The sequence below is a fragment of the Gastrolobium bilobum genome, unplaced genomic scaffold (genome assembly GCF_033153095.1).
Source record: "Gastrolobium bilobum isolate Gb01-03AN ecotype WA unplaced genomic scaffold, APGP_CSIRO_Gbil_v1 utg5885, whole genome shotgun sequence".
Taxonomy (NCBI): Eukaryota; Viridiplantae; Streptophyta; class Magnoliopsida; order Fabales; family Fabaceae; genus Gastrolobium; species Gastrolobium bilobum.
In genome coordinates this window covers 4,895-30,893 of record NW_026899717.1, presented here as the reverse complement: position 1 = coordinate 30,893, position 25,999 = coordinate 4,895, and the positions used below count along the sequence as shown (strand labels likewise).

Sequence of the window (25,999 nt, the reverse complement as noted above, 5' to 3'; positions counted from 1 at the left end):
ATTTCTACATAAGAAATTACATATTTTGGTTGGCGAGTCATCCCTTGTATGGGTATCACATTGCTCGGAGCGAACTAATTATATAAATTATATACTTTGTGGCTTCTAGCATCCTTTCTTTCTTTTAAAGATAAATAATTAGGAAAAAAAATTACATTCGAATTCCTTTTTCATAATGTTCTCCACGATTTTAGGCATACTACCTTTTTCCATCCACCTAAATGGTAAAAAAGCTTCTTATCTGGCAACTGAATTTTACAAGCAATTAGCAGAACATAAAAGAATTTTACAAGAAATAATTGACTTTTAATTGATGTCACAACTCACATCACAATTCGTTAATATTCGTATGCTGCTAAGTGCTATCTACGTGTTCGTTAAGCCAAGCATGAGTATTATTTGCTCTTTTCCTTGTCCAAAGTGTACGTATTATTTGTTCTCGTGTTTTTGGTCCAAATTGCATTCACCGTTTCTCTTGATTTTCAGATCAATCTGCTATATAAATAAAAAAAAGCTCGTAAGTATATGTTTATAATGAACACAAGAATATATCTTCGGATACTTAAAATTTAAAAATCAATATGTATACGTGTTGGCGCTAAATAAATCTTGTTTATAAATATGTCCATTCAGATGATTATAATTTTGACTGACACTGAAAGTCTACACTATCAGATGTAGTTTTTACAAACTACAGGACAGGAATGTTGCACGAAAAATAATCTGGTAAAAAATCGATTTTGTTATAACAAGTTGCTTGCAACTTTCTGGCACGGTCCCTGAACTTATCTTGGTACTCCCTTTTTACTAAAAAGGAATTTTTTTTCCCCCATTTTAACCCATACTTTTCTTTATAATTCCCTTTTAAGTTCCAAAACCTTTCCCCTTTTAGTAAAGATTTACCTACAACAGTTATACCAAAAGTTTTCTCAACTTACAGAGGACATGTATACAAATTTTTTTGGAACTTGAGGGAGTACACATCTCAATAATCGTTGGAAGAAGAAAAGCTCACAAAATTTCACTTTCGAACTAAACTTCAAGTATGTATAAAAATTTCATTTATCAAAATCGGTTGTTGGCTGTAAAAGCCTTGTGTCTTCTCTGTACCTCTATATCAAGTGCTCTCGTCCATACTCTCGTACAATTACGGGCACACTTGTAGGAGGGATCTGCAACAAGACCAGATAGAAGATAACAAAACTGGAAATTATGCTAAAATAAGAATTAAAAAGAAAGTGCAAAAATATTCACAATGATAGCGCTACTCAATAAGAAAATAATTGGATTTAAGGCGGTGTTTGGTTGGGAGCTTTTCAGCGGATATCTATGTTTCTCAAGTATGGCTTTTAGAAACATCATGTTTGTTTTAACGTATTTTCACCAAAAACCCATCTATCCAATTTGTATGGATTTATCAGAAACATAGATATCCGCGCTGTTTAGAAACCCAATTTGAAGGTGTGATTTTTCGGAAAACCGGTTATCTGGCTTTTAATGCACTGTTGATTTCATAAAGTTACCTAATTTTTCCAGTAAAGTTTTTCCCCAACAAACAACTTTTTTTTACATTTTTCTACCTATCTCACTTTATCTATTTTTCCAATCATTTCTCTATCTATTATATTTCCCTACTATTACAAAAAAATTTCCTCAACCAAACGTCCCCTAAGAGTTAAGGGCGAAGGGACAGGTTATGTACGGGAAAATGATATCATTTCAAAGTTCAATCATTAAAAAAAGTGAAATAAAAATTTCTAAAGTAAAATAATAACGGAGAGGTTAAAAATTCTAAAAATTCAACAACAACATAAAGTTAGTATCAAGTAGGGGTGGTAAACGAGCCAGAGGCCTTTCAGGGGATTTTTTGTGGAATTTTGTTCTCTTATTTTTATTCTTTAACATGCTAACAGGCTAAGATAGGCTTCACACAGGCTTTTATTTTTTGTAAATAAACCAGGCCACAGGCCAATATTATATTCGTAACAGGTAACAGGCTAAGGCCAGTCGGACACGGTTAAATACAGGCTTGGCTCGTTAAGATCAAAACTCGGCTCGGCTCGGCCCATTAACACCCCTAGTATCAAGTGGTGACACAGCATTACCATTAAACCTGTAAAGTATTCATTAATCAACTTACCATTCCATGATCCGTAACAATTGCCGAGACATAATCTGAAGGAGTGACATCATACCTGTCCATCAAATAAGAATCAGTCTATCCATTTTTGAGGGGCTTTTCACACAAATGGAATATCTAAAGCTTACATCAAATTCAAAAGCTGCAAATTGTTTTCACTAGTCCAATTGTGCAGATAATTGACATCCTTTCTTCCAGGAACAATGGCAACAGCATCTGGGTCACCTGCAAGCAATTTTAAGTCTGTCAAGTTCAGTTGCCAACTGCATTTCAAAATTATGCATGTAGGCTTGCTTGGCAGAGCAGGAAGGCAATAGGAGGTGGGAGGAAGATGCCCCATTATTTTCATAATAATAATTAATAGCAGCACAAATAAATTTCCATCCCAATCCCTCTTCTTAATGCATATCAAGCATATGCTAAAGTGAAAATTCAACACGAAAAAGCTGATGCTGAAACTTACCTAGTTCATTGGAACATATGGAATCAAGTTGCACCCTTTCATGAAACTTATAAGCTTCACAACAGATCAATACAGGAACACGGAATGAATGAGCCACCATTGCAACACAGGCAGTCCCAACCCTTGAATATACAGTTCCATTAGACAGAACGCCAGAAGCTCCCAGAAAAACTCGTGTAACCTCATGCATGACATAAGAAACAGCATTTATATGAGTATATGTACAACTCAGGCCCTTGGCAACAAGCCTGCGAAGTAAGGCCTGACTTTCAAGCTTTGGTCGAGAGTCCACCACCACAACACGGAACTGTTTCCCAAGATAATGGGCATATAAAAGAATCATCTCAACAGCAGATGACGATCCATATGTAAGAAGAACATCTCCATCTCTAACCTTTGGAGCAGCATGTCCAACAATCACCTTATCAGCAAGAATTATTTTCTCATTAATGAATCTATCAATATCAGAACAAAGAGCTGTTTTTGCCTCAGATTCAGTATGATTGAAAGGCAACTTGGCTATACGACTCTTTACAAAATTAATTGCATTTCCCATGCTAATAGAAAGAGGTCTGCATTCAGTAAAAAATGAAACATAACTACTGATTTTTGCAGTTAAATCCCTAACAAGGGCTTTTTCAGTCGGTGTGGAGTAGTCTCTAATGGCTTCTTGAAATGCTCTTAGCATTTCAATACAACGAGCATTACTCCCTGATATAGTTCCTGTCAAATAATGCAATCCAACCTGAAAATTATACAAGCCAATGAGTTTTGAAAATCATGGAGTCATACACAAAACAAGTGGCTTAAGAATGTAAACTAGCAAAGAAAAAAGGAACAAATAAATTAACATAAAGAGTCTGTGGATGTCATGTCATAGGGCATAGCATTTTCCCCCCTTTTGCATGGGAAGAAGGAATATTAGTGATACAGGTTCTAGTTCAAAAGAACAAAGTATGAACAGTCAAACTAATGTTATTTATAGCACTATGTGCAGATTTGCACTGATGAACATATAGTATAGATGCAAACACGGGCAAAAAGTTGAAGTTAACATAATTGATATTTTTATCAAGGTCTTTAAAATAATATTTTTAAGCACTGAAAACATACTTATTATAATAACAACTATACTAGTATCAAATAAATTGGAGATTTGATAATAATAATTAATTTATGATGGTCCTTCCTTAGCAGTTATATTACATGTAATGTAAGCACAAATTATGGACTCGAGTACATGAAAAGAATTTAATTTTAATGTTGATATTCATCTTCAGATCACATATTTAACTGACCTTCCCACAAATAGATGACAACTACATTGTTTTGAACCAACCTAAGAAAATTCCAAAAGAGTACCTTGAACACAGCAGGATGCACTGAATCAAGTTTAAAAAGCTTTGATTCAAGTTTAGGAAGTTGATTCCCATGTTCATATTGAGGCAAATGTCGAAATAATTCAACTCTGTTTGTAGCTTCAGTTTGATTGACTACTGCACGCCTTTTAGCCTTTTCCACTCTGCTTTTGTCATCAAATTGCATTCGTGGAGGAGGGGCATCTTTTTTCCTCTCTTTCTCCAAAGGATGATCTCCTGATTTCTTTTCAGTAGCCACTGATGGTGTAACAGGAGGACCATTTTTCTTTTGTGAAGAATGCTTCATACTTTTACCAGGAGCTACTCTGCCATATTCAGCAACTGCTGTACTTCCATCAGCTGGATACAGAATAACAATCAAAACCATAAGCACAGACTATGATAGGGCCAGAGGGAGTAGGTAATTAGAATAGTTAGTAAGTTAGAATAGTTATGTTCGGGCAGTTAAAGTTGTTAGAGCTAGAGAATTAGTTTATCTTAACTAGCAATTCATAAAACTTACAGAAATTATGCAAGGTCCATTTACCCTGCCATGTACAAAAGTTGTGATGGTCAAGAACAAACCAACATTGATTTAAAAATTCATACATTTCATCTAAAATCCAGTTAAGGAAACACAAACAGTATGATGTAACAGACAGTTATCTATATTTAGAGTGGGAGAAAAAAACTAGAATCAAAACTTAAAAACTTGAACCAGCCCGATAAGTTTTATCTTATCATCAGAAAAATTCAACTGAGAGAAAGAATTTCAGTGGCTACAACCTTTAGAAGCAGATTTGGCAGCTCTTTGTGCCTCCTGCAAGGCTCTTCTCTCGGCCTTTGTAGTTTTTTCTTTCAGTGGCTTTGAAATTGATGGCAGATCAGGGCGTACTTCTTTGACAGCCTCTTCCCTCTTTTCTGCAGGATTTGTGCTCGCATTAATATGAGAAAGTATAAGACATGCAAATAATTCTATGTAGAATCAGCAATAGATCAGAAGCAAAACAGCTTATATAGGAGTGGGAAGCAAAAATCTTAAACCACTTGGGTCAAAGAAAAAAATTAAAACCCCAAGTACTAAGCACCCCTTCAAGTAGCAGGATGTAAAACATAAACTAATAGATATATAGACTTAAAAAAAATCAATATCACTACAGCAATACACTTAACAAATCAGTGATACGATTATACTGCCAACATATTGAGCACTTTTAACAATAATTTTATAAAACTAAATGCAACCAGAGATTTTTGTACATGGTGATAGGTAGATTAGGCCCTGGCCCAAATTACCTTCCAAGGAAACCTATATACATAGACATCCCAAACTAAAGCATAAGATCACCAACTTGCTCCATTTTTTTCTTTAATTTAACAATTCTATAGGTTTTTCTGTTACTTTATCCTGTAGAAGAAAACTTAATTACACCTAAAAGGAAGAGTCAAATTACTGATCCCAAATTCCGGCAAATGCATGAACTTTCTATTAAGCAAATTTCAAAAAAGATCTTAGCAAAGTGACAATCACATCTAGATTCTATCATTTCGCAACTCTAAGAATATCTACAAGATATCTCATAATATCATGATTATATCCTAGAATAGTTAAGATGATCTCTTAAGAATAGTTTCCATATTTCTTTATATTTCATGATTTTTTTCCTCATTTAAGATTAGGAGTCTTCTATTAGTAAAATAGAGCTTAGTGCTTTGTCTTTTACAACACATCATATCACATCCTTCAGAACAATATCAACATAATTTTGTTATTCTAAGTATTCCATTACCTCCCTCTATACCTAAATCCAATAATTTCAACAGCAACAAACTAATCCTAAGAGACAAGATTTATATAACTCAATACACACATCCGAACCCCAAGCACTCAATCTTATAGAACATATTAGAAAAATAAACTAATTCTAACCCTCCACCTGATAGCATAAACTTTTCTCGGAGTTGGTTTTTGAGATGGTGCCAAAGTCTCTACGAGTAAGTGGTAAGGAGTTCGATTACTGCTGCTACATTCTTCAAAATTAAATAGTAGTTTAGCACAAGGCCACATTTTGAGACCAATGGGTTTTTGTGTGTCTGTGAGTGTGAATAGTCCTGAGCATTTACCATGTAGTCTTAGTGAGGGCCTGAGCATAGCCAGGGGACAGTTTATTTTGTAGACGATATAGTTGAAATGAAAAAGTTGAAAGAGGGAATAAATCAATAATGGTAAACTAGTGTAGTTGAGAGAAGCATTGGAATCACATGATTTACGATTAAGTAGAAGTAGTTAGCAAGAAGCACATTAGCTTTGACTTGGAGATCATACCATATCGCAAGTTGCACAGTTCAAGTATCTTGGATCTATCATATAAAGAGATGGAGATTGAGGGGTTGAAAATCAAAGAATTCAAGCCAAGATGAAGAAATGGAGATAATAGAAATGCTTCAAGCATTATAAGTAATTAACAGGTGCCTCTCAAGCTCAAAGGAAATTTTTCATCAAAATAGCCATAAGAGTTTAAGACCAGCAATGCTTTATTGTACCATACATTGAACAGTAAAATGCCAAGGAAAACTCTCATTACCTAACACCTCTGGATTTAATGTTTGGGGTTTGATGGGTTCTAGGGTAAACCAAAAGAAATAATCAAGAAGGGTTTTCATTGGGTGAATATTTAATGTTATCTTCCAAAGGGATTAGATCTGTGCGGGCATAGAAAATCAAGAATTGAAAAAAATAATCTGAGAAGAAAACAAAGAAGAAAGAGAAGACGAACTAGAAAATAAACCTAGGCTTCACACCTAAGCTTTGGTTGCATCACAGGACTAGGCATATAGCAATTTGCCAAAATCGCACAAAACTAAACATTCAAGTTTCAAAGAAAGCTTTACGGTGGTTTAACAAGAACTCCCAGGACTTATGCCACAACCATAAGTATAAAGTCTTCATCCATGGATTTGGGCTTCCTAACTTATTATGAAACACTAAAAGATATTAAAAACGTAAATTCAAAACCTACGCCTGGTTGCAAAAAAGAAACTAGAATACTTGTGCATTGCAAAAACGTAAAGTCAGAGAGCCTTGTGCACTGAGGTTTGCCCTTTTGCCCTAACTAAAGTTAGTAAATCTAAGTAATAGTGATGTAGAAAGGCTGTAGAATATTTTAGTAAATCTAAATGATAGTGATGTAGAAAGGTTATATAACATTATAATCATCCCCAAAATAAAAATTGAAGCAAAACTCTAAGATGATTTTATCTTTAAGCTTACGTATTGTTCATTCTTGTGCATCCTGCATGAACAAGGACTGGAGCGCTCCATGCTACCATAAAATGATGAGTAGAAGAAAAAAAAAGTGCATGCTTCTATTCTAACAATACCCACGAAGACGGGGGCCTATTAGAAGTTTACATCAGCCTCTCCCCTCCAAACAAAAATCACATGAAAGTGTAGGGCTTCTCTTCTCTTCTCCGGACTTCCAAACTCCACACTGATCAATAAAGCCTCTGGGCAACTCAAGTTTCCATAAAAGCGCAAGTGTGTTTATCGTTCTGTTATAGTTCGTTCCAAGCTTACAACATGATCTCCAAACTAATTAACAATGAAATCAATTAGCTTTCATAGCTTGGCTTAGGGTAAAGAATAAGCAGAGGGCTTATTCAACAAAACCCAATTCAGAGACTGTGAACTGACAATTCCAACACATTCCATTAAACTTTAACCCAACATCATTTCTAAGTAATGACTAGAACACAAAGTGGCTTTCTAAAACGGAGTGGTTGAAACAAAAATAATAATAATAATAAACACATATCCTAATTTGAAATCAATAGAAACTAATCCACATTCTGTTTAATCAGTCTAGTCACCTAAATAGAAAGGACCAAAAAGCCAATTCATGCAACATAATCAACAAGCCAATATTCATAACCACAATATACCAGTTGCTCCAGCAAGATTTTTCATATTCACCCCCACAGTGAAGTTGTTCTCCACCGAATTCTCCGGAAGCTTCACGGCCTGCAAATCAAACCCTCCTCCGGAAAAACTCAAGTCGCTGCGATGGAACCAGCCGGAAGATTCCTCAGAAAACTCTCCGCCGATCCCAACACGGCTCGAAGAAGGCGATGCCGCCGGCGAGGTTCCGAGCAGTGACTCGGAGGGATTGTAGCTTCCAATTGGCACCTGGTCACCAGACCCCTGGCGCCGAACCCCGGACTCGGGGACTGGCACGGCGGCCGTTCGCTCGGAAAGATTACGTGGCGGCGGTATCATAACCGGGGAGACAGATTCGGGTTCGGGTGGGTCGGATTCTTCACGCGCAGAGAAGAAACCGACGCGCCTGACTTTAGGGTCGATGAGGGCCCGCGAGGCGCGTCGCGAGTCCATATGAACAAGGCGCGTGGATGACTATGATAACGGAGAGTAATTTTAGCTGTGAAGAGGAGTTAGGGTTACAATTCAATCATATTCCCGATTCGGATCGTGTCTGTCGATAGGATTTGCAGCAGTCACGGAGAAGAGAAGCAACAAGTAGCCGTAACTACACACTACCCGCGTAACAGGTTCATTTTTCAACCTTTATTTTTTATTTTTTCCTTCATATTATTTATCACTTCAATTTTGGAATTTATTGTGTGTTAAGCAAAACAATCAGGTCATTAGCGTTTTAACCAATGTTATTACACTTGAACTGCTCATTGATTCGGTCAGATACTCAATCGGTAGGTCACCGTTTCACTGGGTCACAATTCAACACAAATAAATGTATATAAATATAGGATTTTCGTTTTGTCCTTTTAACGTCACTGTAAAGTTTTCTACACAAATAATATTTTGTAGGGTTCATATTTTTTGAAGCAAATAAAAAAATAAAGGCACGGAAAACGAATCTCAGTAATATGACACAAAACACAATCATTTTTCCTACAATATAACTCTTATAAAACTCATAAATTTATATTTTTTACTCAAAATTTCTTTATGTTAACTTCTATGGTATCTAGCAATATATCTAGAATTACCTAAATTATGTCAGGCAACAAATGTAAAGATTGGTTTGCAAAATAAGGGCTTGGCATGAAAGATGATATTATGGTTGTTCTGTCTCAGAGACAAAGATGTCTAGCCCAACGAACTAGTATGTTACTCTTAGATCTAATGTCCTCTCCAAATACCCTTGAGTCAAGCAGATCATTGTGAACAGAAGAACTATAATGGTTTTGCCAAAGGGGTGTGTGTACGCATAGTGACAGCATAACAGTAAGAGATACTCCTACTTATAGAGTTTACCTGTGAGTAGTGGATTATGGGCCTTTAGTGCCTCTAATGACGGCCTTAGCCCATATGTCATGTTGTCGTATTAGGATTGATATCTTTGATGGATATCTTTTCATAGTGATATTTGATTAGCATCTTGAATTGTCTCTTATTGGGCTTGTCACTTAGTGGGCCTCATTTATGAGTCCATAACAATGGTCTTTAACGAACCTCCTCTTCAAATGATTAGTTTCTTAGAAGAGGATTTATTTGATTTTCATAATTATATAACTCTTGTATTTGTATATTTCATTTTTTGGAGGTTAAGCCTTTCCTAATTACAGAAAAAAGAATTATCAATCGTAAATTAACATCACTTTTCAAATTTCAAATTAGTTTTCCCCCTTGTCTTCTATACTTCCAAATTTCAATATAGGATTTCTATTTTCATTTCAATTTTATTTTTCTTAACTTTAAATGTTTATTTTTTGTGTAATTCTCATGTGTATTTGTAAATTGAAAATGGTGCATTACAACTTAAATATTTCAAAGTTGGTCCTTACTTAAAAAATGACGTTATTTTGCTTTTTCTTTTCTTTTTTAAATATGCATAACTTGACTGAGTTAAGAAAAAATCGATCAAGTCATCGATTTTGACCAAAACTGGCCGTGTAAAATTGGTTCTCATTAGGTCTGTTGCATGATTGGCCCATTGGCTAACTCGAACAGGTCAGGTTGTAACAGCCTGTTACGTACGGGTAGTGTTAACATTGCATATGGTATTAAGCGCAGTTACAATCACAGTAATTGGGTTAATTAAATTACGGGTAAACTTTTTTCCTTATTAAATCCTTGTTGTTAACCATTAACCATTTCCGTAATCAATTAAAACAACACCGTAATTATAACTGCAAAACTCGCGAAAGTATACTACTTATTCTTTATAACCCCTCTGAGCCATACCATCAACTCAGGATTATAAAATAACATCTTTTAAAATTTTACAATGTGGTAATCGATTATCATCCTTGAAGTAATCGATTACCAGAAGTTACTGTAGAAGTCAATAGCTGAATTTTGGCTCCCCTGTTTTAGGTAATCAATTACCATTCTCAAGGTAATCAATTACTGAACTAGGAAATCGATTACCATCCCAAAGTAATCGATTACCAACCTTCACAGTGGCTGAAATCTGGGTCCCCTGTTTCAGGTAATCGATTACCACACTGAAGGTAATCGATTTCCCTACTGCAAAAATCACATTAGACAGCTTTTTCATTTCAAAATAGATCAAGTATCTCACTCCTAACACTTTAATACTCAAAATATAACTTGTACAATTAATAATGTAGGCCATAGACCCTTCCATCATGCATAAACCTTATACAATATATCAATTACAAGACCTACCATTTCTTTGGCATTTAAACATCATATGGCCAATTTACAACATTAAGTCCCAAATGCCTCAAAACACAATATGTGGCCATGGACAAGTCTCATGCTCACCAAAATACCAATATCAACAAGTGGCATGAAATATACATCAATTATAAAAGACTTAGAATATAGTCATGAACACCCAAAAGCATGGCAATATCAACATGCAATATGTTCATAACCTAAGTCCAAAACACCAGATACAATGCTATGTGCATCAACTATAACTCTCCAAAATGCTATACTCTCCATATGCACACCATGGTCAAATCCTCCACTATGCAGGCCTCTTGCGCGAAGATCCTCCATGCTCACTATAACCTGAAATGATGTCCCAAACGCGGGGTGAGATATACAAATATATCTCTGTAAAACCAAGGGTACTGGAGGATCACTCTATCCAATGGCTCACTCAATGTGCATACAATGATCATCATATAAAATGCATAACATACAAATATCACATAACACTGGGCTCACATCCAAGAACATACACAAGGATTTCGTTCAAGGACCCCATCATATATCTCCCGGGAAGCTTCCTGGTGCCTCTCCCATGGTTGAGACGACTCCATGGAAAAACCCAACTAGAACTCCAAAGAGACCTATCCAGCGGAAGTCCCACGTTTGGATCATCTTGGTACCGCTCCCAGAGACGGCCCTACGACAAAACCCGACCAAAATTCCCCAAAGGAATGTCACTAGCGGAAGTCCAAACCACACACATCTACTGGCTAGAAATCACAGATATGTCACACAACATGCTATAAGCATGTCACACAATCATGTCAATAATGCATGAACATACATTTTCATACAATGTCAAGGAGCACACAATCCAACCACTACCCTCCACTGGATACGACGGAACACACAAGGGGATAAACTCTAGTACCAAGAGTTTACCTCAATTTACTCCTTCACAAGCTCCGCTTCCTTGCTCCTCAATGAAGCTCTCCAACTTAAGCTCCAAATTCAATCCTCCACTATGGAATCCGTGGAAGGAAACCTACAAGATCATATACAATATGATCAATCAATAATTCACATAGCAAGCAAACGAATTTCACAACAATAATACTCAACCTATCCACTTAGGCTTAAGGGCTATCTATAATTTATTTCAGCTATCTCACTCATTTTAGTCATTGAACTAACTCACCATTCCACCATTCATGCACCAAGCATCAACCATTAATTGCACAACATTTCTTCACATCATTTTCCCCAAATTTCCTTATAGGTCGAATTCTTCATGCTTGTGCACTAAAAGATTTCCAATCTATTTCAACACTTCCACGCATCGTACAATCCTATAATTAACTCATACCAATACTCCACAACTTAATTATACAATCCTATAACATGCCAATTTCATAAAGTCATGCATTCCCACATCAAAATTTGCCTAAGTTACTAATCCATTTCACCAATAATTTTATTACTTCAATCATCATTATTTATCATTCTAAGCATTAAATTTGAAAGGAGACATGCCATTTAGTGCCCCTAACTATCATAACTCATCAACACATAACCAAACCCTCATCCTTTTTATGATTTAAATGAAAACTGAAAGAGAGTGTAGAAACTTACCACCAATGGTCTTCAAATGATCCTAGAATAGGTTTTCAACCAATGGATCAAACCAAAAAAAACACCAAAATTCCCAAATTTTCGTGGCTGAAAATGGGGGTTTTCTCCTCACACAATGCTCCCCACAAGATGCACTCTACATGAAAGTCACTCACAAGATCAAGGGGAGCAACTTTGTAGTTGGCAGTTTCTCCCAAAAGTGTGTAGAGAAAAAGATGGAAATCAAAAAGCTCAAAGCCCCTTCCATAGACAAGAAGCTCGACGGGGGAGAAGAGAGGAGGAGAGAGAAACTTCAGATTTTTGTGACACTTTTGACTATTTAATCACTTAAGTGGGTCCCACATGTCACTTAACTTTCTTAAACCATCCATTTCAACCCACAAATTCATAGTCTACATATTTTTTTCATTCACATCATATTTTTACTTTTTAGAAATACTGATCATATTTTCGCACTTATCGGTACAATTATACCGCAGTATTTTACACCGGTGAAATCATTATTCATCAAATTTTCAAAAGTTTGCCTAACCACTCAATTTTTCGTTCTGAATCCATTTGTAGTTTTAGTTTTTCCATTTGAGACCTTCTACTCAATTTTCCTTTCTTAGGGTTACGTGTTTGGCAAATTACCATTTTACCCTTCTTATGTATTTTGACCCTAATTTCAGGATTTTCACTAATCTTACCCCTTTCTTTTCATATTTGTCTTTCTTTTGAATATTTGGACAATCCGATTTGTAGTGACCGGTTTTTCAACATTCATAGCAAGTAATAGTGAGTTGTGAGGATCCTTCATCTTTAGATCTTCTTCTAGGAGGAAATGCGGGTCTCTTTGAAAAATTCTTCTTAGAATTTTTTCCATACTTCTTCACGAAGAGACTCATCTCATCTTCAGCAAGATCACTTTCAGAATCTCCATTTTCTTTTTCATCATTCTTCTCTTTGCTTGGTGTTGAGGCTTTTAAGGCAATTCCCTTACTTTTCTTGATGGCTTGTTCTTTCAAGGTTATTTTACTTAACTCCATTTCATACTCTTGAAGTTTGCCAAACAAGGTTGCAAGATCCATGGTTTTCAAATCTTTTGATTCCGTAATAGCCGTCAACTTGAGCTGTCATTCCCTATTGTGCACACTTCTCATCACCTTAGCAATTAGCTCAAGGTTAGTAAAAGATTTATCTAAAGCATATAGATTAGTGACAAGGTGTGTGAATCTCTTTTGTATACTTTGAATGCTTTCATTTTCATGAATCTCAAACATTTCAAATTCTCTAGTGAGTACATTTAATTTTGTAATTTTAACATCATTAGTTCCTTCATGGGTTATTTGAAGAATATCCCACATTTCCTTAGCATTCTTACAATTTGAAACACGAAAGTATTCATCACGACCTAAGGCATTTGTAATCAAGTTTTGAGCTTTAGCATTCCAATTTCCTTTCTTAACTTCATCTTCAGTGTAATCATCTATTTCTTTAGGAACATCTTCATTTTTTTCATCTTGTATAGTAGGTGGTGTATACCCTTTTTCAATGTTCCATACTCTTAAATCATTAGATTGAAGAAATATTTTCATCCGACTCTTCCAATAAGAATAATCGACGCCATTGAAAAATGGAGGTCTAGTACTAGAAATTCCCTCAAGGGGCATATCATGGTTCAAAGAAGTCATCCCTTCTCTTGAAGCGGTTAAGCTCTTTACATAAGAGTTCAAGCTCTGATACCACTTGTTGGACAAGTGGCTTCAATACTCAAGAGGGGGGTGAATTGAGTTTTACAAAATCTTTTCGCAAATTGCCTCCTTCGATATTTTAAAGAGTGTTTCTTCAATAAAATGATTTAATAAGGAAAAGTCTAAGTCTGAGAGTGTAAGAACCCACACCGTTAATTAAGGAAATTAATTAATTAATTGTGTGAAATTAGGAAATAATTCCATAATGGACCCTAATAATTATGAGAAGGCTTAAATAATATTGGTAAGTAGTTAATAATACTGAAAGTCGCTTTTCTGACGAAAAGTGCAGATACCGGTTCTGCTCCTCGGTATAAACGTGTACCGATGAAGTATCCCGAAAAATTATAATAAGTGCATGAATATTCCTAGAATAATATATAGGACTGTGATTTCAAGTTTCAAGTTAAAATAATGAGAACTGGTGCCAGAACTGATACTGGCTATGTAAAAGCGCGTACCAGAAAGGTGCTGCGAAAAATAAAATAAAAATATGATAAATCCTGGAAAAATGAGTAGGTTCAGAATCCCAAGTTTGAGACTAAAATGTTAAGCGTAGCTATTATTGTTAATATTGTGTGATTACACTTAACTGTCTATATATACTTAAGGACACAATGCCCTAGGTCAGAATTCAAACACTCCCACGTAGAGTTGCTAGTGCTATTTGGAGGTGCCACCCTTCATTACACTATTCCACTGCTTTCTTCCCTTGAAACCAACCAAGTCTTAGCCTTTTCTCTTGATTCTTCCTCTTCCATCTTGTGTGCACTTGAGAGTATACATTGTGAGGGAGAAAGGCACCTTCTTGCTGAGTGTAGCTTCTGAGTTGTGTTGCTTGGGGCTGAGTTTGTGAACTACCTTGGTGGAGGCTTTTTTCATGTCTTTTGTGGTGCCAAAAAGTGATCTTTTGGCTTAAAGGACCAAGCTTGGTGGTCAAATTCGTGTCTTTTGATAGTCAGAACCTCGGTGTGTAGTTGGAGACCTCTTTGTTGTCTGATTTTCGGAGTTGTGAGCCTTAGAGGTATACCATGATCATAACTTTGTGTTTTTGATGTTTTAAGCTTGTTTAATCGATTAAAAAGTAAAACTTGGATCATTTAAGTAAAGGAATGTGTTTCTGAGTTCTTAAGATGTTGTTGAATATCTGTTTAGGGAGTCATTGGACTCCCAATTGCGTTTGAACCCTTAAAAATGGGATTATGCAGATGCCAGTTCGTATTTCTGCATTCTGAGGGATAAGTATTCGAATATTTTTCGGGTAGTATTCGAATACTTGTCCTCTGGTAATCGAATACTCCTTGCTGGAGTATTGGGATACTTTTCTGGGAAGAAAAGTATTCAGATACCTTGAAGAAGTATTCGAATACTGAGTAGTATTCGAATACATAGGTATTTGGTATTCGGATACTGTGGTATTCGGATACTGGGGGGGAAAGTATTCGGATACCTTGTGGTATTCGAATACGCAAGTGAAAGTATTCGGATACTTTCTGGAGATAAGGAGAATTCGAATACTCATCGAGGAGTATTCGAATACCTCCTGCAGAAACAGCATAAAATGACTCAAAATGAGATGGAAAGCCTTTATCACCTAATGTAAACTTGAGCAATGATTATTGATAATTACTTGTTGTATAAACAGATTGTGATTGTGTTGTTTGTGGGTCTTGAGCTTGTGTGGACTCTTGGCTTGGATAGCTTGCAAGGTAAGCTTTCGTGTCCTCGGTTTAGCTATTGTGTGGTTCCACCATACCCATGGGGGAATGGTTGATATGCATGATGTGTTTACATGCTTTAATAAATGAAAATGATGTTGAGCTTTATGTGCAATTACTTATAATATGTATGTGTTGTTCCACTTAGACGGTAAGCGTGAGTATGTGGCGTCATACAAGATGGTGACACTGTGGGTGGGTGCAAGTGGCGTCTTGCACTAGTATGGGTAATAGACGTATTCCTGCATTTCTCTGGCCAGTAGATTAGTTATAACACACATGACATGATTATCTGCTGCATTGCACTGTTTGGGAACTTATACTGTTAGACTATTTTTAAATTATATTGCACATGTAAGTGAGCTTGGGGTGGAAGATCCTTGAGGACCCCTTGTCTTACTGAGATTTCTGTTTAGAGATCTCACCCCACGTTTGGGGAGCTTAATTCAGGTTCAGGTAACCCAGGGGTTGAGACCTCCAGCGGCAGGAGGCCAGAGCTTAGCTGAGATTGCTTTTTATTTGATGACATGTTTGGATGCTGGATTATATCTGCTGACGATATGCTATTAGCTTGTTATTATTATGTTGTTGTTGTTGAGAATATGTTGGCTTTGTTGCCTTATTTGGTGAGCATGGGGATTGTCCATGCCACATTGATTGACTTTGTCTTAGTTTAGATTAGAGTTGTATTAATGTATCAGGATTATGTCCGAGTTACGTGTTGTAGTTTCGTGATTTTAGATACTCACAATTAGTTATATATTGAGGTATTTCAGTTAGTTGTCTATTTGCAATTACATACAGGCAATGTGTTTATGAAATTGAGTAAGTAATCAACTTGGCTAAGTTTAATGACGTCATAATTGAAAAGAAAAAGATTTTCCGCAAATTTAATTAAGTGTGGATTAATACGATGGCATATTAACAAACTGGGTATACACGGGGTGTTACATTTTATGGTATTAGAGCACTTTCTAGGAAAAAGCATGTATGTATTGCAATAACTTAGGATGTTCTGTTTTGAGTCATGTCTGTGTGTTCTCTCTATTGGGTTTTGCTATGATGATGCACATATGACCATAATGCGTGGTCCTGATCAACTTATTCTTTGTGTAACTTGTGCAGAGTTATGGTACCACCTCGGAGGAACCGAGACACTAGAGGGGATCAACATGATCTTATCCTGGCTACATTGGCTGATATACTGGCGGCTCGACTAGCCAACCAGGAGGCCATGAGAATGACAAACCAGGCCATGATGGACGCCGTCAGAGAGGCGAATAGGAAAGCCACTGAGGATGTATTGGAGGCGAATCGCCTGGCGAACATGACTATGATGAGGGTCATGTTGGAGGAGATAAGGGCTGGTCCTGCTGTCGGTCGGTTCCCTCCGCCACCACCTCCACCGCCACCACCGCCTCCAGCTTCACCTAGTCTGCAAGACGAGATCTAGAGCCATGTTGAGGGCACTGATCATACTACTGGGGTGATGGAACCCTATGTGGAGCCTGCTGAGGATCGCGATGTGTTAGACCGTCGGCTTAATGCTTTCTGTAAGCATAAGCCACCTTTTTTTGATGGGTCGTATGATCCTATAGCTGCGGCGAGATGGCTACAGGCGTTGGACAAGATCTTCCGGGTCATGCAGTGTACTGATCCGCAGAAGCTAATGTTCGCCACTTATATGCTGGAGGGCGATGCCCACGAGTGGTGGATGAACACCTCTCATGCTTTTGAGATGCAGGGTCATGTTATGACATGGCCATTCTTCGAGGATTGCTTTCTGGGTCGGTACTTCCTTTATGATGCGCAGGAGAGGAAGCAGGGGGAGTTCAACAGGTTGGTGCAGGGCTCGTTGTCTGTTGACGAGTACCTGACAAAGTTTAATGAGCTGGTGAAGTTTGCACACTTTCGGATGGCTATGCCTACTCCGACCTTTTTGGCTGCTAAGTTCCGCAGGGGACTTAGTGAGGAGATTGCTGAGCGTATTGCAGGAGCAGCATCGAGAGATTTTGGTACACTAGTACAGCAGTGTAAGGACATCCTAGTGAGTAAGGCCAAGAGGGCCAAGGTTGCTGAGACCAAGGGAACGAGTAGTTCCATTTCTTGGAAAGTCAGGAAGTTTGCTGGAAAGGGCAAAGGGAAGCAGTTTGCGGCTAAGCAGGCGCCTGGCCAGTTTAAGAGGACTTCTTCTCAGCAGGGAGGTTCTGCTAGGCCTCCTTCCACTCTTAGGTGTTCGGGGTGCGGAAAGGAGCATGCAGGACGTTGTGCTACGTTGCAGCTGATATGTTTCCAGTGTGGCAAGGAGGGCCACTACTCTAGAGATTGTCCGTCATCGATGGCGAGAGCTGCAACAGTTCAGGCAGTTCCATTACAGATGGTTTCCCTTCCACCTACTTCGGCACCTGCAGTGCCACTTGCTACCGGACGTGTGTATACTTTGGATTGGCAGCAGTCGGACCGGGCTCCGAACCTTGTCAGAGGTACTATTTCCATTGGTGGATCTTCTGTTGATGTATTGTTTGACTCCGGGGCTACGCATTCTTTCGTTGCTACCCCGATTGCTGTGAGGCTTGAGTTGCCCATGTCTGTGCTTTCTCCACCGTTGCGGGTGACCACCGCCACCGGAGAAAAGTGTGATTCTACCACTGTACATCGAGATGTCGTGTTTCAGTGGGATGACCGTGACTACTCGGTGGATCTGATTGGATTACTGATGGCTAATCTGAAAATCATTCTGGGCATGGATTGGTTGTCCAAGAATTGTGTGATGATTGACTGTTGTGTCAAGCGAGTGGTGATGTCTCCGTGTGACTCCACCGCCAGTTCCTCGCCTTATATATCATTACTGCTGGCTAGGAGAGCCTTGAGTGCAGGGAATTCAGATATGTCTTGTTGGGAGGTTTGGTGAGTGGGGCACATGAGGATATCACTAGCTTTCCTGTGGTGGGGGAATTCCTCGAGGCATTTTCAGAGGAGATTCCTGAGTTTCCGCCACAGCGGGAGATAGAGTTCTCCATTGACTGTTGCCTGGTGTGGGGTCTATTTCATTAGCTCCATATCGGATGTCGCCACCTGAGTTGGCGGAGCTGAAGAAGCTCATTGAAGATCTTTCGGCGAAAGACTTCTTTCAACCGAGCGTGTCTCCATGGGGAGCACCAGTCATTTTTGTTGTAAGGTAAGATGCCTTATGCCATTACATTATTGTGATGGTGCTTTGTTTGAGAATGTGAAATTCTCTTCAAGGAAAACTTAAGTGTGTAACCCTTGGACTTTGTGGCAAGGCCACGCGTGATCTTGTATATGCGATTCTTGTGCATGTACAAGTAGTTTGTGGGTTGAGTGGTCTCCATGACTCTAGGTTCTTATGTTGATTATTGATATGCTTCATAAGTAGTTGAAATATTAACACCATGGGCAGTGTAAAGCATGAAATAAGTAAGATAAACTGTGGTAATGTATCAATGTTATTTCACCTCCTATTGACTCTCTATTTTGCAGATACCATGGAGATTGAGGTATACCGTTGCATAAAGTTTTGATTTATTATGTTATTGAAATTGAAAATTTTGCAGGTGTACGTGAACTAAGGTACGTTACTATGTGAAAAAGCATGTTAACTAGCATGTACTGGTTGAAATGAACATGATTATGATTTAGAACTGTGAAAGGAATATGAATTTATTTTGAAAATGATGATTTCTAAAATTGTAAGTCTAGTCGATGTTAGAGTCATGGAGTAGGACCAAACTCACTCAAGTTTTGTGTGGATTAGAGTATCTGGGGTCAGGTCACCTCTTTTGAGAAGTGATTGGTGATCCCAAAGAATCGAATGTTGTTTTGATGCCTTTGTGAAGTTTTGAGTTTTGATGGTGACTTCCTTGTTTGGGGGTGCACTTCTCGAGACGGAGACTGTGAGAGTCAAGAATGATCTTTTGAGAAAAGATCCAAGAGGCGCAAGTGCAGAGAGAGTGCCTAGACTTTGTGAAGAACCAGGACGGTGTGTCTTGGAATGAAGAAGGACATAACTGTGTTTTTGTCCAAATATCTGATTTTCCAGAAGGTGAAGATTGAACACCAGAAACCGTCTGGTAAGCTTCAACCTCTTGAGATTCCGGAATGGAAATGGGAGAGCATTTCCGTGGACTTCGTGATGGGTTTGCCTAAGACTCAGGTTGGTTGTGACTCTATCTAGGTCATTGTGGACAGACTGACGAAGTCTGCCCATTTTCTTCCAGTGAAGGTGAGCTTCACTACTGAGCAGTTAGCCAAACTGTATGTTCGCGAGATTGTGAGGCTTCACGGGGTCCCCAAGAGTATCATCAGTGATAGGGACCCGAAGTTCACATCTCGGTTCTGGGAGGCACTGCAGGGAGCTTTTGGTACTCAGTTGAGATTGAGTACAGCCTATCACCCTCAGACTGACGAACAGACTGAGCGGACCATCCAGACCTTGGAGGACATGTTGAGGGCTTGCACTTTGGAGCAGGGTTCAGCATGGGATAGGTATCTGCCATTGGTGGAGTTTTCGTATAACAACAGTTTCCATGTTAGCCTGGGCATGACACCCTACGAGGCGTTGTATGGTAGGAGGTGTCAGACTCCTACCTGCTGGTCTGAGGTTGGAGATAAGGAATTGTTTGGCTTGGACTTTGTCCAAGATACCACCCAGCAAATTGAGATGATCCGAGAGAAGCTGAAGCAGGCGCAAAATTGCCAGAAGAGTTACTACGATATCAAGCATCGTCCACTGGAGTTCAGTGAAGGTGAGCACGTGTTTGTGAGACTCTCACCTGTCACCGGTGTTGGTCGGGGCCTCGGAGTGAGGAAGCTTAGCCCGAGATTCATTGGGCCATACCAGATCCTTGGTAGAGTAGGACCTGTTGCCTACCGGCTTGCCTTGTCTCCGAACTTGGCCAACATCCACGACGTGTTTCACGTGTCTCAGCTTCGGAAGTACGTAGCAGATCCTTCACACGTGGTGCAACCGGATGATGTGGAAGTTCAGAAGAACTTGAAAACTCCCGTCGGACCACTCAAGATTCTCGATCGTGGCGAGAAAAGTTGAGGAGCAAGATCATTTCGATGGTCAAAGTGCAATGGACTGGAAGAACTCCTGAGGAGTGTACTTGGGAGCGAGAGGACGAGCTTATCCCTACTTCCGAGACATGTATGTTTCTGATTTTGAGGACAAAATCCTAAAAAGGTGGGTGATTGTAAGAATTCACACTGTTAATTAAGGAAATTAATTAATTAATTGTGTGAAATTAGGAAATAATTCCATAATGGACCCTAATAATTATGAGAATGCTTAAATAATATTGGTAAGTAGTTGCTCCTCGGTATAAACGTGTACCGATGAAGTATCCCGAAAAATTATAATAAGTGCATGAATATTCCTAGAATAATATATAGGACTGTGATTTCAAGTTTCAAGTTAAAATAATGAGAACTGGTGCCAGAACTAATACTGGCTATGTAAAAGCGCGTACCAGAAAGGTGCTGCGAAAAATAAAATAAAAATATGATAAACCTGGAAAAATGAGTAGGTTCAGAATCCCAAGTTTGAGATTAAAATGTTAAGCGTAGCTATTATTGTTAATATTGTGTGATTACACTTAACTGTCTATATATACTTAAGGACACAATGCAATTCAAACACTCCCACGTAGAGTTGCTAGTGTTATTTGGAGGTGCCACCCTTCATTACACTATTCCACTGCTTTCTTCCATTGAAACCAACCACGTCTTAGCCTTTTCTCTTGATTCTTCCTCTTCCATCTTGTGTGCACTTGAGAGTATACATTGTGAGGGAGAAAGGCACCTTCTTGCTGAGTGTAGCTTCTGAGTTGTGTTGCTTGAAAGAAACTGACCTTGAAGGTCGAGGCATGTGAGAGGGAAAAACAAAATTTTTCGAGCGGAATAACACATACCATATCAAGAAACATGCTTTAGGGCATGGATGTTACCTTGTTTGCTTTCCAAAACTGGAGGATGATCAAGATGAGGCTTGAAGATGCAAGCCCTCTAATGTTGATCCACACCACCCTTTGTCAAGACGGAAGAACTTTTCTTCAAGGCCACCAACGAAAACACCAATGGAGGCAAGCTATGCGCCCAATGTGTGAAGGAGGAGGCTAGGTCAAGGTGTTTAGAAGAGTGAATATTCAGCAAGAATAGACACAAAAGTAGCGCATGGTTTTCTTTGAAAAATGCAAGGTTATTTCGAAACTCTCTTAAGAAAAACCACAAAAGGAACCCACAAGGAGATGAGAGAATGAGTTAATTAAAAATCTGATTTTCTTCACTCAAATAAGGCCCTATATATAGCGCACACTAGGGGATGAGTGGAGTTGTTGCAAAATTCAAATCTTGTCAACAACCTCCTCTCACATCCTCATGATATCAAGTGAATATCTCAACAAGAATCTGACTCAACAACCATCATATGGCCAGCCATATGGTGCACCCCACTTGGCCTCATAACAGTCCAGATACATTGAACAGTTGCATTCAAACATGAACCAACTGTCTCACTTATTCTCTCAACAAACCAAATCTGACTGGAGCTCATTTGGTTGATCCTGTGACCATCATCAGATACCTAAATCAGCGCCCCATATCCTCACTAGAAGATTCTCAAAGATCTCCTCTTGATTTTGGGATTTGTTCCAACAAGATCTTATCTTATCCTTTTGTTATGAAACAACTTTTCATAGCCAATTCAAATTCGAAATCAAACATTTGAATTCAAACGTTCAAATATTTAAATTTTAAATTCAAATTCAAATTCCAAATTCAAATTCAAATTTTAAATTCAAAATTCAAATTCAAAATTCAAAATTTCAAATTTCAAATTTCAAAATTCAAATTTCAAATTTCAAAATTCAAATTCAAAATTCAAAATTCGAATTTCAAAATTCAAATTCAAAATTCAAAATTTAAACATTTGATAATTAATTTAACTAATTAAATTAATTAGTAATGTCTTGGACCATCCAAGCCCATTAACTAACCATGCGCCCTTTTTTCCTTTTGGTGGGCTTCCAAACTTCTTCTTGGGCTAACAACCATTATTAGGCCCAATACCTTTAATGCTATATTGTCATGACAATAAGGTGTTAGTGTGTGACCCATTAGGCCCAACATAGCCACTGACATAAATGGGCTTGGGCCCAATAAGCCCACAACCCATCTAATGACAACACAGAGCACTAGCAATGCTTTGTTGCCCCAGAGCTAGTTAGGTTAATGACATAATCATCCTATTACACATATTTGGTTGCCGTATGTATTTCCTTTCGTCTCGTTACCTTCCCATAAAACCTAGGGTAAGGAAACGTATCAACCCTTGCGGTTTAGGGTAAGCTTTATTCGAAATAGGGAATCTTCAATTTACTGACTCTAAAGGCAGATCATCTCATGATCTCTTTTACTATGCATAGATTCCCGAGTCCCTGTAAATGTCATCCCGATTTCTCCGGTTTACAGATAACCTAATCTCTCACAGAGATTGTAACACCCCAAATGTAAACACATATATGGTGCACCTTCATCATGCATTCAACGCGCGGAAGTCTAAATTTAAACTTTACGAATGCAAATATCAGAGTGCGGAATGGAAACACATAACCATACTTATTCCATATAAAATTAAAAGCGTTAAAACGTCAATACAAAATAAATAACACTAAACATTATTTAATGTAATCCCAAAAAGATTAACTAATCATAAATAAAAACATAATTTATGCCGCATCATAAGCCCAGTCATAATGTGGTTGTGGTTCCTCTAGCCATTGTGTACTTAGTGCTTCATCGAAATCATAATGTGGAAAAGCTTCTATTAATAATTTCATAGCCTCAGTCCATAGACCTCTATCTGTTAGATCCTTTAGTTTCTCTTCCCAGGTAGGTGGAGTTTCTTCTTCTTTACGTACCAGTCTCTTACCCTTTCTTTCCCACATAACTTTCTTATTACTTTCTTTCATCTTTTCCTGAAATGGGTGGTCAAGGGGGGTGAGATTTTGGGGAAAATCTCAGTAAGGTTCACAGCTGGAGCATTCTCCAACTATGACGCTTACTCCTGCAACAGTTTATAATAACAATACAAAATGGAACATTTAACATCATCATATAAAAATATCATGCCATCATCATCATCATCATATTCCTGCCGGCTTTTACGGACTTACGGAGATACCCAGAGTCCTCGTCAGGTTGTAACTAGAGTATCAGTGCACAGGCCAACATTTAATAGCATGGTTTTAAGTTTCAAAAATATCATAATCACATAATGTAAAGCACTATAAACATATTGCAGTCAGACCATAACTTATCATAGTTTCATAATGGTGGCATACATAGAGAGATTACTTCAACAACTGTAAACACTTACAGTACTTGTCGTTCTTTACTTGTATACTTTCAACTTTTGATCTCTTTACTTGCCTGTTTGCTCCCTTGACTCCCTAACATCATCATATCATCTTTTAGTAACTTATATAACATTCAACATTTGTGTTTTATCCATGTATAGGTCTCGGCTTTGCAGGTTTAATTACCTAGAGGAGTTGTTTTGCTTACTTACCCACTTGTGTAGGTTTTAGGACATTATTAGGTCATCATAACACTTAATAGAATTATTAAAGATTTCATTCTAGGCATGTATAGGTTCGGCCACCATAGATAAACATCTAGGAATATAATTTTTAAAACATGCCTTCAATTATATTATTAACTTAACATGGTTAGATCCTTTCAACATTAATCAAATAAAACCTCTTTTAGCTACATACCATTCGGCCTTATTGCCCTAAAATACCTAAGGGATTACTTCTAAAACATGCTTCTAACATTATTGATAATTTATCATATTTAAATCCTAGAGCATCATTCAAAACATCATCTTATATATTCGGCCAACTAAGGTTATGATCATGCAAAATTGATTTAGAACCTAGGCTACTAAACATGCTAATCTAACATCATCATTTCATCATCTTTCATATCATTTAAACATCTCTTCATGCTTATAATTATCATACATGGTTCGGCCTTCTAGGGATCATATACTTAGGATATCACTTTCATGCTTTTACATGTCATTCCTAACCAAGAAGGTTCATAGGCTTACCTTTGATGATGATCAACGACTTAAGGAAACACTTCTTGACCTTTGACTACTTTGAATCTTCTTGAATGAACTTCCTTCCTCCTTGAACATACAAGGCCGCAAGCTTAAAGAGAGGAGAAGAGGGATTTTCTTGCTTAGAGATGAAGGGTTCTTTGGTGGAATTGTTAGGAAGAAGGACTAAGATCCAGGCTTGTATTTGATCTTGGAACAATTAGGTATTTCTCACTAACACACTCACCATTTCGAAGCATTCATGGACTTCACAAAATGAACTAAACTCTTTGTTCTTTCCTTTGGTAGTGCCGCGGCTATAGAGGGAAAAAGGATAGACTAAAGCTTGTTCAAATAGGCAACCTAGAAGCCTTGCCATTACTTGATTGCTGGTAGGTTTCGATCACATTAAATGAGAGTAAGGTGGTGATTTGTTGTCATAGGTTAGATTGCTTAATTTAGGGACAAGAACATGATGTCAATTTCCTTGATTAAGGAAATTTAGTGATTGCTTGATTTAAGGAATTGATGATGTGTGACTAATCGTCATTAAAAGTTGCTCCCTTGATTTAAGGGATTGATGAGGTGTGACTAATCGTCATAAAGGTTGCTTCCTTGATTTAAGAAACAGAATTATTTGATTGATTGACATATTGTCATCAATTTGCTTGATTTAGGGAAAGTGATTGACTACTAATCATCATAATCCTAACTTCCTTGTTTAAAGGAATTTGACAGGCTTGACTTAAGGAAATTCGATTTGCATTTAATGGCTTGAAAATCAAATAAAATCAAATTTATTTCCTACACCTAGGCCGCGGATTTTAAATGCTTGGAAGGAAAATATTTCCTTTAATTTTGGACCATGATTTATTCCTTAAGATTATGGACCTTTAACCTATTAACCTGACCTAATTTGTGCCTATTTTTCCATGATTTTATGACACTTTAAATTGACTTCTTAGAGCTTGTTTTCTCTAGTAAAACCATGGGCTTCTTGCTTGTAGGGAAAGAATTCTAATTTAATTCCTAGTCATATAGTACTTCTTTAGGTTTATTATGTCATGGCCTTACTTTGGGCTTTAACTTGATTTGGGTTTCATTTACCTTATTGGACTTTACTTTATCATATAGAGCTTTCTTTGTATCACTTGGACTTGTCCA

At 37.7% G+C, this 25,999-nt stretch overlaps 1 protein-coding gene across 5 annotated transcripts; it reads right to left on the bottom strand.

The window, feature by feature from the left end:
• Positions 1 to 211: 211 nt before the first annotated feature.
• Positions 212 to 8,521, bottom strand: LOC133292917 (uncharacterized). 5 transcript variants are annotated; one of them, XM_061491402.1, is made up of 8 exons: positions 7,904 to 8,521; positions 4,748 to 4,882; positions 3,966 to 4,321; positions 2,604 to 3,348; positions 2,269 to 2,365; positions 2,141 to 2,195; positions 1,111 to 1,172; positions 212 to 495 (listed from the first exon to the last, which is right to left on the bottom strand). In XM_061491402.1, exons 1-7 carry the CDS (start codon positions 8,349 to 8,351, stop codon positions 1,113 to 1,115), a joined length of 1,896 nt encoding a protein of 631 aa, XP_061347386.1. In that variant the 5' UTR covers positions 8,352 to 8,521; the 3' UTR covers positions 212 to 495; positions 1,111 to 1,112. The 5 variants fall into 5 exon arrangements, with proteins under 5 accessions (XP_061347386.1, XP_061347387.1, XP_061347388.1 ...); XM_061491403.1 differs by having other exon boundaries at positions 212 to 492; XM_061491404.1 differs by lacking the exon at positions 212 to 495 and having other exon boundaries at positions 889 to 1,172; positions 4,745 to 4,882.
• Between the last annotated feature and the right edge of the window lie 17,478 nt (positions 8,522 to 25,999).